Raw genomic sequence first — 16,445 nt, forward strand, 5'->3', positions numbered from 1 at the left:
CAAGCGGTGGTCACAAGGCAGGCTAGGGTCAACTCACGGCAAGGCAGGATCGTAGACGAGACAAGAATCAGGGTCAGGAGAAGCAAGGTCATACACGGGTGTCACGATCATGGATTCAAAACGCTGGATTGATGGCAGTAACATAAAGAGACAATCTGGCAAGGTGCTGGGCTTAGAGGTGGTGCTTAAATACTAAGTGATGATGACTAAATGACAGGCAGGTGAGTAGATTAGAATCGGAAGCAAGGCTGACTGAAACTAACAATGACTGAGACAGGAAGTGGTGACAAAATAAAACCGGAAACGACTGAGTGCAGTGGCTAAATGACATGATCTGTGACAGAACCCCCCCGTCTAGGGCGGATTCCAAGACGACCAAAAACAAAACACAACCACGCAAGGGGGGCGACAGGCTGGAACAGAAAATGAGGGGATTAAGCACAACTAAACACGATGGCAACGGACCAGAACAAACACATGATGATCAAGGCACTGAGTGGCAGGGAACAGAACCAAGTCCATGAGGTGAGTCAATGAATAATGAGTCCATGACGGGGAAAATACAAAGTCCAGAAACCACCTCAAGGAGGGTGGATGCGAGGAGAGTCCCGGCCGGGCAGCCGCCAGGCCGAGACGGCACATCTTGTGCCCGAGGGCAAGGCTGGAGTCCTAGGAGGCCGGCGTCGGAACAAGACGCCTCCAGTGGCCAAACACATGCGCTGGTGCTCTCCAGACCGGGGGTGCTCCAGGGAACTGAGAAGACGCGGCGGTCGGCAATGGCAGAGACCGCGCCATCGTCGGGGCAGGAAACAGCGACCTCCCGGTAGGTGGTCGCCTCCGGAACCGGCCAGCCGAGGTGGCCGACGACGCAGGAGGCAGCGCCATCCCTGCCACAGGATTCGCCAAGGACCTGGCCCTCCGTCGGGCAGGTGAGGCGAGAGCCGGCGGGAAGCCGGGAACGGCGACGGGGACAGACGTGGAGACGAGGCTGGGACCAGAGACGAGGACAGACGTGGAGGCGAGGCTGGGACCAGAGACGAGGACAGACGTGGAGACGAGGCTGGGACCTGAGATGAGGACAGACGTGGAGACGAGGCTGGGACCAGAGGCGAAGACGGACGTGGAGACGAGGCAGGAACCAGAGGCGAAGACAGACGTCGAGACGAGGCAGGAACCAGAGGCGAAGACAGACGTCGAGACGAGGCAGGAACCAGAGGCGAAGACAGACGTCGAGACGAGGCAGGAACCAGAGGCGAAGACAGACGTCGAGACGTGGCCGGAGCCGGACCACCAGGAACCGCTGCAGACGTGACCGGCACCGGACCTCCAGGAGCGGAGACAGACGTGGCCGGGACCGGCCCACCACGAGCAGAGGCGAACGTGTCCGGGGCCGGACCACCAGGAGCTGAGGCGAACGTGTCCGGGGCCGGACCACCAGGAGCTGAGGCGAACGTGTCCGGGGCCGGACCACCAGGAGCTGAGGCGAACGTGTCCGGGACCGGACCTCCAGGAGCTAAGACGAGCGAGTCCGGGACCGGACCTCCAGGAGCTGAGACGAGCGAGTCCGGGACCGGACCACCAGGAGCAGAGACGAGCGAGGCCGGGACCGGACCACCGGGAGCAGAGACGAGCGAGGCCGGGACCGGACCACCGGGAGCTGAGACGAGCGTGTCCGGGACCGGACCACCGGGAGCTGCGACGAGCGTGGCCGGGACCGGACCACCGGGAGCTGCACCTGCACACATTGGCACAAAAACCACAGGGACCAGGAGCGGGCCGACCACCTCCTCCGGGAGGGCGGCAGGAGACAGAGCTGGGCCGACCACCTCCTCCGGGAGGTCGGCAGGAGACGGATCTGGGCCGACCTCCTCCTCCGGGAGGTCGGCAGAAGGCGGAGCTGGACCGACCTCCTCCGGGAGGGAGAAGCAGGAGCCGGGACCACGGTACGGACTGGATTGGACTGGGGAACTATGGCGGTAACGTGGGCATGGACTTGGGCCGATGAGCTGGTGTCTGGAACGGGAGCTGGATCTGCCTGAGCGGCGTCTGGAGCAGGGACTGGATCTGCCTGAGTGGCAACAGGGGAGTGAGCTTGACTCGACTGAGCCGTGACAGGAACGTGAGCTGGGTTTGACTGAGCAGCGACAGGAACGAGAGCTTGGTTCGACTGAGTAGCGACAGGAACGTGAGCTGGGTTCGACTGAGCAGTGACAGGAACGTGAGCTTGGTTCGGCTGAGTAGCGACAGGAACGTGAGCTTGGTTCGACTGAGTAGCGACAGGAACGTGAGCTTGGCTTGACTGAGCGGTGACAGGAACGTGATCTTGACTTGACTGAACGATGACAGGAACGTGAGCTTGGCTTGACTGAGCGGTGACAGGAACGTGAGCTTGGCTTGACTGAGCGGTGACAGGAACGTGAGCTTGGCTTGACTGAGCGACGACGGGAGCGCTTTCCGGTGCAGCAGGAACAGCTGATGAGACGCTGGCGGGCGCCGCGCGCAGAGCGCGTGCCAAATCCTTCCGCATTGCCTGGAGTTTCTCAAAAAGCGTCTGTACTCCCGGGTAGTCAAGCCACCAAAATTCCTCCTCCAGGATAGCAATCGCCTGTTTTATGACGCGGAGCCGCGCCTTCAGACTGGGTGCTTCCGCGTAATTCCTCGCAAGCTCCCCGAAGCACCAGCGGAGGTCCTCCGGCAGCCTCGAGCAGGTAAACACCATAGCGACTCTGCGTCTTCTGAGTACACAAAACAAAATCCCTTGCAGCTCTTAAACCGATGCAAGACGCCGGCTGGGTCCGAGTCTGGCCAGATTGTACTGTCACGGGCTCAAGGTAGCGGACCCACATGCACAGCGAAGACAAGGCTTGAGTGGTAACGCAGTTTACTTAATTCGTGGTCAGGCAAACGAAGGTCAATACACAGAGCAGGCAGGTACAGTTTTAATGTCTGCCCAGTCTAGATTTAAGACTTCCAACCTCTGCCTAGCAAAGTAGGACCATTCCCTTGTACAACCATTAGTGGTAACCTCTTTTTCTGCCCTTGGTATTTCACTTTTACCTTAGCTACCCCTACAACTGCAACTGGTTGTCCTGTAAAAGTCTCAAGTTTCATTTTTACTGGTTCCAATACAGACCTCTTCGTTCTACCCCACACTGTCTTGTAAGTTAATTTAGGTTCATAATGGAAAGGCTGCACCCTGTGTCTATTTCAAACTTTACTTTTTTTCATCTACGTTCATACCCACAGTATAAGGATCGACAATTCTCAGGTGTGCATCACTCATCTTTCCCAATCTATATGTCAGACATCCTGACATATGTCTATGTCAACCTGTGTCTTGAACCCTTCATCCATGTACGCTTTTTTTCTAGCCTTCTTCTATCAGGTTTGACTGTCTTTTACTTGTTACGATAGACTCTAGCTATGTGGCCTACTTTTCCACAAACATTACACTTCTCGTATTTGAATTTACAGTCAGCTGCATCATGCTTCGAGCCTCTGCATCGATGACAGGATGGAGTTGCTTCTCCATCTGCCCAATCCGCCCCAACCGATTTATTCACATTAAAACACTTTGCACTGGTACTAGGGTTCTGCAGATCTTGGGCATTTTTGCTAGCCGCTTCCACTGAAACTGCGATGGAGAGTGCCTTTTCAAAAGTCAGGTTATTTTCTGCCAATAAGCGTCTCTGGATTCTTTTATCCTTAATTCCACACACGATACGATCCCTCAGCATCTGCTGTAGCGTCCCTCTGTAATTGCAGTTTTGTGCAAGATGTCACAAACTCCGTTACTGATTCATTTGACTTCCTGGTGCAAGAATCAAACTTAAATCTCTGCACAATTTCACTGGGTTTTGGATCAAAGTGATCTTTCAGCAACCATTAAACTATAGTTTTGTGCTCCTACCACACTGATTAAAATGGCTCTCTGCCTGTCTGCATCAGCAATGTTGTTAGCTGCAAAAAACTGCTCAAGAATTTCACAATACTAATCATAGATTTGCTGTTTAGCATCAAATGGAGTTACTGTTCTTATATTTGCCTTTTTGCAGCTCTCTCTTCGTTCTCCTGCTTGAGCCTTAACCCGCCAAAATCTAGCAGACCTCCGCGTTGACTCAACAGGCGAATGTCCGTCACCCCGTAGCAAAGGAAAAAACAAAACAAAACAAAAGTTTGTTCCAGCAACGCCTACACTTGCAAAAAGTTTATCCTCGTCGCCAATATATGTGGTATCGTGAGGTGGCTAATAACACAACGTAGACAACGTCCTCTAGTTTATAACTTTACTAGAAATGACACGGCATCTCAACGTTCCTTACAAGGTCTCCATCTTGGTTCTCTCTCTTATTCTGCTGTCCACCCCAAAGATGCCCAGTTCCTATCACGGAGATCACCATCTCCATCTAGTGATGAACTGATGGGAATGCACCAACATATACACAATCACTATATTACAGGAGGTGTGGAAGTGTCTAGGAGAAACAACAGTGGTAGTAGTTTCTAACTAGCTTTTTAAACAGGATTCAGAGTGAGAAGATGCCTGAGGAATGGAGGAAAAGCATTCTGCTGCCAATATTTAAGAACAAGGGTGACAAAGGTAAAGTTGAGCCACACAATGAAGCTGTGGGAAAGTAGTGGAAGCCAGGCTTAGGAAGAGAGTGGAAAGAAGAGTGGAGATTTGTGAGCAGTAGTATAGTTTCATGCCCTGTAATAGCGCCACTGATGCCATTTTTTCTTTAAAAATGTTGATGGAAAAGTGCAGAGATGGTTAGAAGGAACTGCATTATATCTTTGTGGATTTAGAGAAGGCATATGACAGGGTGCAGAGGGAAGAACTGTGGCACTTTATAATATTGTCGGATGTACGTCAGAGTAGTCAAAGACATGTATAAGAGGAGTATGACGTGGTGAGATGTGCTGTAGGTCAGAGAGAGGAGTTCGAGGTGGGACTACACCAAGGATCAGCAACAAGAGTCCCTTCTTGTTTGCTTCCTTTCCTGATAGACAGTGCTGACAGACGTGGTCAGACAGGAGTCTCCCTGGACATTGATGTTTGCAGATGACATTGTTAATCTGCAGTGAGAGTAGAAAGCACGTGGAGGAACAGCTGGAAAGGTGGAGGTTTGCTGTGAAAAGAAGAGGCATGAAAGTCAGCCGTAGGAAGACAGAATACATGTGTGTAAACGATAGGGGTCAAGGTAGAACAGTGAGGCTAAAGGGGGCTGAGGTGAAGAAGGTGCAGCAGTTTAAGTACTTGCGGTCAACAGTTCAGTGTGATGGCGTGTGCAGGCGGGTTGGAGCGGGTGGAGAAAAGTGTCAGGAGTGATGTGTGACAGAAGAGTGTCAGCACGACTCAAAGGAAAGTTGTACAAGACAGTAGTGAGACCAGCTCTGCTCTATGGGTTAGAGACGGTAGCAGTGAGGAAGAGACAAGAGGTTGAGATGGAGGCAGCAGAGATGAAGATGTTGAGGTTCTCCTTAGGAGTGACGAGGGTGGACAGAATCAGAAACAAGCTCATCAGAGGGATGGCTCACGTTGCCTGCATTAGCAACAAGGTCAGAGAGGCCAGACTGAGATAGTTTGGACTTGTGTAGACAGATAGTGAATATATTGGTAGAAGGATGTTGGAGATGGAGCTACCAGGCAAGAGGGTGACCAAGGAGATATATGGATGTGCTAACAGAGGATATGAGGTTGGCTGGTGTGAGTGTAGATGCCCAGGATAAACATAGATGGAAAGGGATGATTTGCTGTGGCGACCCCTGATGGGAAAAGCAGAAAGAGAAGAAGCTTACAGATGGAGTGGTTCATTTTCGCTGATTTCAGTTGACTGTCAGTCACCTTTCTGACGCTGATCACACACTTATCACACCCTCATCAGCCGACTGTCAGCAGCCCCCCTCCTTGGTCTGTCTGGGGAAGGCGTTAAAAATGTTAATGAGGCCACCCCCATTTTAGCATCAAAGGCGCAATTTCAGAGTAAAACCAAAAGGTGGAGCTTTAGTATCTGACCCGTAGAGTTAGGGTCAAACAGCAAGTATAGGCACAGTTCTGAGAACAGGACATAGATCTGATAATGTCAGTTCTACACTGTTTGCTAGGGCAGACAGACAAACAGACAGACAGACAATAGTCTGTCTAAGCAGTTAACTAAAAAGTTGAGAAAACTTGAAAAGTTGACTTCATTTCAGAATTGAATGTTGTACTAACTTTTTTTTAATCGTAGATAAGCATCGGCAGCTCACACTGCCACAGCTGCCAAACTACCTTCTGGAGGTTTATCAGTTACTGGCTGTATTAGGTTGAGTTGGACTTCACAAATGAAATTATTAAATTCTCATTCTATATATTATTCTTATTCACTTGAATGTAGTGTGTGTCAGTCTGTCCACTTCAGGAGCTGTTTTAAATTAAAAAAAAGAACATTTCAATGTTCTAATCAAGTTTAGATGAACATAACAATAGAGAGCCTCTTTTCAGACAAAACGACCAATCCACAGCACTAGTTAGACTGGTTTCACACCACCCCCTTCTCCCCAAAGCACCAGAGTCCTGCAGTGCTGTTACCTGATGTGATGTAACCAGATACATTTGTGAACTACTTCATCCATCCATCACTTATAAGAGCCTAGTGGTTAAAGCACACAACTTCTCACCCACAGTTTTTAACTAAACTGTTTTTGTTAGTTGGTGGTTTAAAATAAGAAACTTTTATATCCTAAAGCAATAGACTTAACACTTTCTTTTTAACAAGTTTTATTTACAGATTTTATAAACGTCCAGTTCATTTGACCATTTTTTAAACCAAGTTGTCTGAAAGTTGGGTCACTACATTCTTTTAGAGCAGAAATGTTTCTGAAGGAGCTTCTACATTATATGTCCTTCATGGGGGACATGGTCTTCACACCTTCTCACAGTCCTTTGTTCAACTGATGAGCCAGTTCTTTACAGGTGTGAAGTGAAGTCTATTGTAAATAGAGGATAAGAATGCCTTTATTAGTCCCACAGCGGGGAAATTCCGGTGAAGTTGTGTGGAAGTTGAGTCATGTCAACTCTTTCAGTCTGGTGTCTTCTTGGGGGGAGGGTTTATCACACCTAGTCACTTTTGTGTCTTTTGTTCACGTAACGAGACAGTTCTTTGAAAGTGTAAAGTGAAGCCAAACTGGAGGATAGTATGGAACTTCCCTCAGACTGAGGCAGCTTTTGGTCTTTGTCAGTTGTCAAAAAATGCCAGTAAATTTAGAGCTAAACATTACAATACAGTAATACATACAATACAGTATAATTAAAACAAATGAAATATCCATGTGGATGTTGACTGAATGTTTGACTAAAGGGCATTGTATTCATTAACAGCTGTAATTTTCTACGTGCTTAGACATAAATAACTTTAAGTTCAGTTATAAGCTACTTTACATTTAAGACGCTCATTTCTGTTCTCTCTCTCTCTCTCTGTCTCTCTCTCTCTCTCTCTCTCTCTCTATATATATATATATATATATATATATATATATATATATATATATATATATATATATATATATATGGCTCGCTGGATAGCTACCGCCTACCTCATATCATGAGAGACAATGAACCACATGAGATACCGGCTCAGACGTCGCCCGGTCTAACAAGGTCTGTGTCAGGTGTTGGGGAACGAGAGTACTTTGGCGAGAAGTGGGCTACTGGAACAAGAAAGAAATGGCTGAGATGCGAGAACAAGGCTCTGTTGGAATGCTACTACTCAAGTAACCCTAGTCAGAGGGGTTACATGCAAAGAATGTGCGGTGAATGGGAATGGAGAAACCCACATTCAAGGCTTACGGCGAAGCAACTAGTAGCTCAGTGTTCCAACATCCACAAACGGCAACTGCTATCACAACTTGAGATTGACGAGATACAACACAAATGCTACGGCAAGGGGGAGCCAGGACGCCAGGTCAGAGGGGAGGTTTCACCATCTCCCCAACCGGAAATTGGGTACGAAGCCCCAATAAGCACAGATACGCTGAGCGAGGCAGCAACTGACCTGAAAGATAAGATCATGGCGAGATTGAACAGGCAACCCCGAACCCCACTACAACGGCAAAGTGAAGTACCATCAGAAAGTCTCATGGAAGATGTGAATGCAGCATTGAGAGCGATCCCTACCACAACAATCACAGAAACCAATTAGCTGATATACGCTTCAGCATCAGTGATCCTAGAGGTGCTTGGCTATAAGAGCAACCATGGGAGCCATGAGAAACAATACCCACCATGGAAACGAAGGTTGGAGGCAAAAATCAAGGCAGCTCGGAGGGAAGTGAGCCAAATGACAGAGGCCCAGAGAGGTGCAATGAAAAGACCAATGCCTAAGAGGTACAGCCAGATGACCATACCTGAAGCACTCGAAACTGCCAAGCAAAGGCTACAAGCCTGGGCCAGCCGCCTAAAGAGATACACCAGAGATAACGAAGCCAGACGAATAAACCGGCTGTTCGCAACACAACCTGCGTAAGTGTACTCTCAATGGCAGGGTAATAACAACAGAACAGACCCACCAAACTGAACAGTACTGGAAGGGTATATGGGAAAGGGAGGCATCACACAACAGTGATGCACAGTGGCTGGTGGATCTGAGGGAAGACCACAGCAACCTCCCTGAACAGAATCCAGTGACTATCACAGTGGCAGACATCCAACATAGAGTCTCAGGTATGAAAAACTGGACAGCACCTGGCCCTGACATGATCCACGCCTACTGGCTAAAGAAGCTCACTGCAATCCATGAGCGCCTGGCAGCACAAATGAACCAGCTGCTAAGGGATGGGACTCACCCTGAATGGCTAACCGAAGGGCGAACGATCCTGATAATGAAGAGCTACACTCTGCCAGTGATCAGATACCCTGCGGGAATAATAAGGTGGCCAAAGGAAGAGATACAGACCACAGATGTTAAGACACGAAAGCTCCTCACCATGCATGGAGGGTTCCACCCCAAATCCAGCACCCTGAGACTGTACGCTAGCCGCAAGGAAGGAGGCCGAGGACTAGTGAGCGTGAGAGCCACTATCCGGGATGAAACATGCAAGATCCATAAGTACATCAAGGATAAGGCCCCGACAGATGACGTGCTGAGTGAATGTCTCAGGCAGTGGAGAACAGAGGATGAGATGCTGGAAGAGGGACCATCATGGGAGGACAAGCCCTTGCACGGGATGTACCACCGGAACATAACTGAAGTGGCTGATCTCAACAAATCCTACCAATGGCTTGAAAGGGCTGGGCTGAAGGACAGCACAGAGGCACTCATCCTGGCCGCACAGGAGCAGGCCCTGAGCACCAGAGCCATAGAGGCCCAGATTTACCACACCAGACAAGACCCAAGGTGTAGACTGTGCAAAGAGGCCCCAGAGACGGTCCAGCACATAACTGCAGGGTGTAAGATGCTGGCAGGCAAAGCATACATGGAACGCCATAACCAAGTGGCTGGCATAGTATACAGGAACATCTGCGCGGAGTATGGACTGGAATCCCCAAGGTCAAAGTGGGAAACACCTCCCAAGGTGGTAGAGAACGAGCGAGCCAAAATCCTGTGGGACTTCCAGATACAGACAGACAGAATGGTAATGGCGAACCAACCAGACATTGTGGTGGTGAATAAAGAGCAGAGGAAAGCTGTAGTGGTGGATGTGGCAATACCAAGCGATGGCAACATCAGGAAAAAGGAACATGAGAAACTAGAGAAATACCAAGGGCTCAGAGAAGAACTGGAGAAGGCTTGGAAGGTGAAGGCCACAGTGGTGCCTGTGGTGATCGGAGCACTAGGGGCTGTGACCCCCAAACTGGAGGAGTGGCTACGACAGATCCCTGGAAAAACATCCGAAATCTCAGTCCAGAAAAGTGCAGTCCTAGGAACAGCAAGGATACTGCGCAGAACCCTCAAGCTCCCTGGCCTCTGGTAGAGGACCCGAGCTTGGAAAGTGGATGAGACCACCCGCGGAGGGTGAGAATAGAGTGTGTGTGTGTATATATATATATATATATATATATATATATATATATATATATATATATATATATATATATATATATATATATATATATATATATATATATATAGTACACAAACCTCATGCACTTCCAATCTGCCTGTGGGCCTGGATTACACATCACTGCTCCACCTGGTGCATGAATGTGCAATTGCAGGTCATTTCTTAAAAAAGGTTTAGGGGGCGTTAACAAGAAGGCAGCCACGCATTAAGTATATCACAGTGGGGGGTCATGACTGGTGTAGGGGGGCTTGGTGGAATGATACCTAAGTCATGCTAATGTCATAGACAAGATCAGTGAGAATTCCTGCAGCAACGAGGCAACGAAAATTTGCCGCTCCATCTGTATATATCATATCTTATCTCGGGATCCTGAGATACCTATTATTTTTTCCCCGGTCATCTGTCTACAACTACATCTGTCCTGCTGGAGAAACAAATCTACAACATAACCAAGTTTACCACCTCCCCTGTCACAAAGAGCCAAATGCACAGCACAACACGCAGATATGATTTGTGGTGGTTTAATGCTTGGTCAGACAGGCAGAAGTCGGTACACGGATAAACATGAAGGCAGGTACAGACAGGGAACAGGCAAAAGGTAATCAGTTCTCCAAGCAAAGGTCCAGTAATCAGGCAGAGTCCAAAACGATAGAGACAGGGAGCAGACAGGATATGATCAAAAACAAAATCCAGGACTGGTACACAAAGGACTTACGAGACAGGAATGAGTTGATACCGGTAAAGTGGTCAACAATCTGGCAGAGAACGTGAGGAGAACTGAGGTTTAAATGCCTGACTAGATTACCGATTGACTACAGCTGATGAATCATGTGACTGGAAAGTAAAACAGGAGAAAACCAGAGCAGACCAGGAACTAAACAGGAAGGGACAGGCAGAAGCCAGACAATAATGCTGAAACTGTTAGATCCCCAGGACATGGTCTGTTTACCCTACTTCCACCACAAGGCCCTGCAAGAGCTTCTGTCCTCAAACCCCTAGAATTCTCAACTCACTGAGTAACCTATACATTGCACATTGGGGTGTAAAGATAACAGTTTCTTTTAGCTTTGGAGTACTGGTGCATTTTCTGGTTGACAATAAAATCGGCTTTGACTATTACATATTTCACTGAACTCTGTTTTTATAAGAGGAAAACACTTTAATTCAGGAATCATAGTATTGAAATTACATATTTTTCTCTTTCTAATAAGGTAAGTTATAAAGGTGAACCAACCGTAAGAAAAAAAGCATGTGGAAATATAAGTTAAAAATTCAATTCAATTGATCTTAATGAGTATTGTAACTACCGTAGTTTTCACTATATAGAGGGACACCACGTTTTTTACTGATGGTCGTGTCAACATTTATTCCCTCAATGTTGAGCATCTTAACACTGTAAAAACTAAATGAGAAATAAAATACACGTCTCAACTCTAAAACATTTCAAAGGTAAAAAAATTTTACATAAGGAATGTTTACTGTGTTCGCCATATGGTACATGGTAAGTATTGCAGACATAAACAACACATTTCTACTTAAATGGTAAATGAGTTATTACACAGGTGGTCTAAATCTAACATACAGTGAGTGTTTTATCAGAAAAATATGCCTTGATCTACAACCCGCGCATGAAGAGATGACAACTCAGATTCTTCATCCCAGGAATCCCCAGCACCAGCTCACTAGCCTCTGTAGACTAGATACCTGTAACAACTTAAGATAAGAATAAGAATAAGGATAAGAATAAGAAAACCTTTAATAGTCCCACAATGGGGAAATTTCGTCTCACAACAGCTCAGAGTGATGCAGAAGAAGAAAAATATAGCAGCAAGTAGGAAATACAGAACAGATCAGTGAAACTGGGTTGAGTTGGCATAGTATAATACAGTGGTCAGAGTGGGTATGCAAAAATGTCATAATTAATCTACATATTGCACAGTCTCTTCCTGACCCTCACTGTGATGCTGCTCCTCCAGCAGACCACACCATATAGGATGGCTGATGAGGCAGCCGTCTGCGGAAATCCACCACCATCTCCTGCATTGATCAAGAAGTGGTTCCGCAAAGTCCTGTTCTAAGTAAGTCCTCTGTACTCTGCATTGTCATCATCGGTGATCAGTCCGACGATCAGAGAGTCATTAGAGAACTTCTGAAGAACACAGCTATCTGTGTTGTGTCTGAAGTCTGAGAGGAAAAGGGCCAGTACAGTCCCCTGTGGGGCCCCCCACACTGCAGGACAGAGTGTCAGACACACATTCCCTGGCTCTCACAAACTGAGGCCTGTTTGTGAGGTAGTCCATAATCCACTCCATCAGATGGAGGTCCACACCAGCCTCCTCCAGTTTTTGTTTCAGAAGCACTGGCTGGATGGTGTTGAAGGCACTGGAGAAATCAAAGACATACAGAGACATATCACTGTCAGGTTTTTCAAGAATGATCAAAAAACATTTAAAAATGTGTGGTTTGTTCACAGGTATTCCATGCGGTAATTGCTCTGAAAATGCACAATTTAATAAAATTATGTCAGAGCAGCAGCACAAGCAAGACAAAAACAGTGTAAAATGTATTTATATTATTTCGGGTGTGCTCTCAAATGTTTATATATTTCTATAATGTAAGCTAAAGCAGTGTTTTCTATCACCAGAGTTTTCCAGGTAAATTGTGTTATGAATATTGAAGTTGCAAAGGCCATTCAGCGTAAGCGTTAGCATTGCCAACCAGTAGTTGCTTAGCAAATTATATAAATCAAATAAATTGAAGTAAATGCGACTTTACCATTGACACACATTTTGCACCAGTCGAAGTGTAATGACTTCAGCAGCTTCCTTCAGGGTCAGATTCTGGATCAAACAAATGTGCTTGGACTCCACTACCGAAAGAACTGAAGCTATTATTGCTCTCTTGAGGTCCGTGTTGAGTTGTCGTCTTCTTTGGAGAATTAAGGTGGATTACATGCTCAATGTTGCACCATCGTATCCTAAACCATGTGACGGGTCAAAAAAAAGCATTTACTTCTGCACAGAGGTGTGACAACAGCTCCGCTTGCAACACGCCCCTAAAAACAGCTTGTTCACTGAGTGTGACTGAAAACCGCACATTGACAGGGGTTGTGTGGACTATCTTCAGAGTTTTACGGAATGAAAACTTATACCTTATTGAGACATTGAAGTCCAGTATTCTCGAGTGAAAAGCTGTATGATTAGTGACCTTTAAGGCATTTTGTTGCTGTATTAGTCATCATTAAAATGTAAACAATTTTGCGCGCCACCCTTCTGTGCTCCTTGAAACCTTAATACCACTACCACAGACTTATTCTATTTTGTGGTGGAGTATTATATAATTAAGTTAACCCTGGTCATCTGTTGTCCCCTGTTTGTAGCAGACCTGCAGCCAGTCATTTACTTACCAAATCACCTTACAACCTTAAACTAAATACAGCAACATATATTCTCATATAGGGGGATGTGTTACATCTCACAGGTGGGGTGGGATGTCTGAGATACACTGCAGTGCTACAGCATGTTGCATCAAACTCTGATTTTAGAGCCAGTTGTCCTATTGTGTCACACATCTTAGATGACACTTTGCCTTGTTTTTTGTGATTTGGCCATCTTATGAACATATTTGTTACATTTTTGGTCCAATTATAGTTGAAACAGCTAATATAGTGATGCTATGCCAAAGTGGTATATTTTAAATATACTGTGCATGTCTCCTCTCCAAATCTTCACTTTGGACGTTAACTCTGAAGGACACACGTTCACGCAAAAACAGTCACGAGCGTGCACGAATATACAGAGAGGGAGCCGTCCTCCAGAAGGCCATCAGCAGCCAGCACACCGCCACACTGTTTCTACGTACGTGCAGTCACAGTGCAGGCAGGCAGAGGTTGTAAACATGGCGGCGGACGGGATGGTGCTTACCAACCACGACCATCAGACCCGAGTGGGAATTCTGACGGGTAGGAAAACAGTTTGATTAAATGCAATACACAATTTTCTTAAACGCTTATCGGCAAGGTTCTACTCTCAGTTGTCGCTGTTGTACATATCAATGTCACGGTACGAGCCGTCTTCGCTGCAGAACGAGTTAGCTTAACGTTAGCCAGAAAGCTAACCGGTTGTGTGGGCTATTATTACAGTAACGTTAACGTTAGCTGTACAGATGTTAAATTCAGGGATATCTGCAATATTGTGCCTTATCTATATATAGATACTGGCTTTCCTGTTTTTATGTAGGCGCGACAATATTGTAAGCTATTTTTCTGTAATGTCAAGCGAGACAAAATATAAAAGCACGTCCGTCCAGGACTTTCAAAATTGATCGGCTACCGTAGTCGACCCATGAGGTACATTATTTACCTTTAAATTTATGTACTTTTATTTTGAAACCAAAACATTTTTCCAACGTTGTGATTTTTGTAGCAATTTTGACACAAGGCAACCTAAACGTTATATTTTTAGCAATGTAATCAAGGCTCGGTCAGCTGCATTATTCGTGTGTCTCTGCAAATTATATACTTTGGTTGATATTATGGACGCTTTTTTATTAACGATTGTTGTACGCCACAGAGGGCAGCCTGTTAATGCGGGCTTTTTGTGTATTCGTTTAAAGTACAGATTACATGTATCATGAATCATGAATCAAAATTTGTTCCTTTTCAAGACAAGGCGCAGCGTCAAAGCCGGATTGTTTATGTTCTGTGGATTGTTTGAGCAGATTCCTTGATGTTGGTCTATGAGTCGTAAGGAGGAGGTCCTGCACTAGTATACAGTTGTGTGACAGCACAGGCAGGGAAAGACGTGAGAATAATGTTAAAAGAATGCGAGCCAGGACCTGACCAAGACTGATAGTTTGAGGAGCTAGCATCTTGGCTAACTGTAGCGAACACTGCTGTGCACCCAGCTGACAACCACAACCTTCTGTCACATTTATTCGTGTTCCAGGTGCAGATTTTGCAATTTGGGGACCCTAGGCAAAAACTGGAATGAGGATGAATTTGGTATAAGTGCATTTTGTAAGCCTCTGCAGAGTAGGCTAGACGTCTCCTACAGAAGGGAATAATACTGTTAAACATAGATCAAACTTACATTACATCCTACATTTTTTTGTGTCAGGTTTAGTAGTTTTGCATCTTAATAGATTCAGATGGCCCAGATGAACCAAAACAGAACAAACACCATGTACTTTGCTCCTTTTAAAAGTATATGCAATATATGTACCATAACCAGCACCACATAATACAGCTTTGAGAACCTTCTTGATCCATTATTGTATATAAGGTCTTTTTTGAAAGGGGATAGATATACTTTGAGTTAAAAGCTTACGTCATTGCTGTATTTGGTAAACGTGGGCCCTGCCAACCAACCAACCAGTGTCTTTTTTTCTTGTCCTCAAACTGGTCAATAGAAATGGCAACATCCTGATCATGGTTTTGTTAGAGCAGAGGCGCCCAATACTTTACGTGAATGTAGTTTTGGTTGATAATACAGTGCAATGTTTTATGTGTTAGTCTGCAATCTATGGTTAATTAAATTGAACGTCAAGTTCAATTTAATAAGATGCAGTAGGGTGTCCCAACATATATTTTAGATATACAGTACAGTGGGTCTGGTAGATCACTTTGACATAGTAATTACAAGTATCTCACAAGTCACAATAGAATTAGCTCCCCTTTTGCCGAACGTATCTTTCCATTAATTAAAAAGGAACTGAACGGCCATTCTATGGGGCTGGAGTGGTTTCTAGATAATTATTTAACTGTCCTTGAGTGTCCCAGATATATCTTTCGTAGAAGATGAATAGAGAGACCTGAAGCTGACAGTTTATTAATGATCCCCATTTGAGAGAGTCTGTCACAAAGAATACGTTAAACAGCCTAAATCCAGCTGTGAGAATCTTATAGAGACAGGCACGAAGACTGCAAGATGTCATTGTTACTTAGACCTAAGACCTGTTAATCTTGCAATACACTTTAAATTGAAGATCTCAAATACAACAAAACACAAATTGATAACGCCAAAAATATTTGATCCTGCTGATTTTGTATGTTTGTGCACTGACTAACTAAGCCTGTAATATAAATGATTAAGATGTTCTTTGGAAAACTTCAGACATGCCTGTAAAAGTGCTGTCTTAAGCATGGGAACATTGTTCCAATTGTCTTCTTGGTGACTACAGTCCCCAGCCTCAGCTGCCTTGACATCATTGAAAACATCCTACTGTGTAGTTCTGAACTGATTCCTGACAGTTTTCATGATCACTGAAATTCCAGAAGGTGGGAACTTGCATGGAGCCCCACACTGAGGGAGATTGATTGATTTGTTGTGTTTCCCCCATTTGCACCAAAAGTTGTAACCTTTTCATAGCTGCTTGGCGGTTTTGTTGTAGCCCATTCCAGCCTT

At 45.8% G+C, this 16,445-nt stretch overlaps 1 protein-coding gene and 1 long non-coding RNA gene across 9 annotated transcripts in view; one reads left to right on the forward strand and one right to left on the reverse strand.

Annotated features, from left to right (window-relative positions):
- Nucleotides 1–10,546: 10,546 nt before the first annotated feature.
- LOC129603567 (uncharacterized) lies at nt 10,547–13,594 on the reverse strand. Its single transcript, XR_008693587.1, has 2 exons — nt 12,817–13,594; nt 10,547–12,423 (listed from the first exon to the last, which is right to left on the reverse strand). It is a non-coding gene; the product is annotated as an uncharacterized LOC129603567 (long non-coding RNA).
- A 122-nt stretch (nt 13,595–13,716) lies between these two features.
- Nucleotides 13,717–16,445, forward strand: part of gphna (gephyrin a) — a 34,742-nt gene continuing 32,013 nt past the window's right edge. For all 8 annotated transcript variants that reach the window (XR_008693559.1, XM_055505515.1, XM_055505513.1 and 5 more), the window contains exon 1: nt 13,717–14,002. Coding sequence is in view for 7 of the 8 variants with exons in the window: in XM_055505515.1 (XP_055361490.1) it covers nt 13,717–14,002 (286 nt within the window). In the remaining variant the exon portion in view is untranslated. The remainder of the gene's footprint in view (nt 14,003–16,445) is intronic.

This window comes from Betta splendens, chromosome 22 (genome assembly GCF_900634795.4).
Source record: "Betta splendens chromosome 22, fBetSpl5.4, whole genome shotgun sequence".
NCBI lineage: Eukaryota > Metazoa > Chordata > Actinopteri > Anabantiformes > Osphronemidae > Betta > Betta splendens.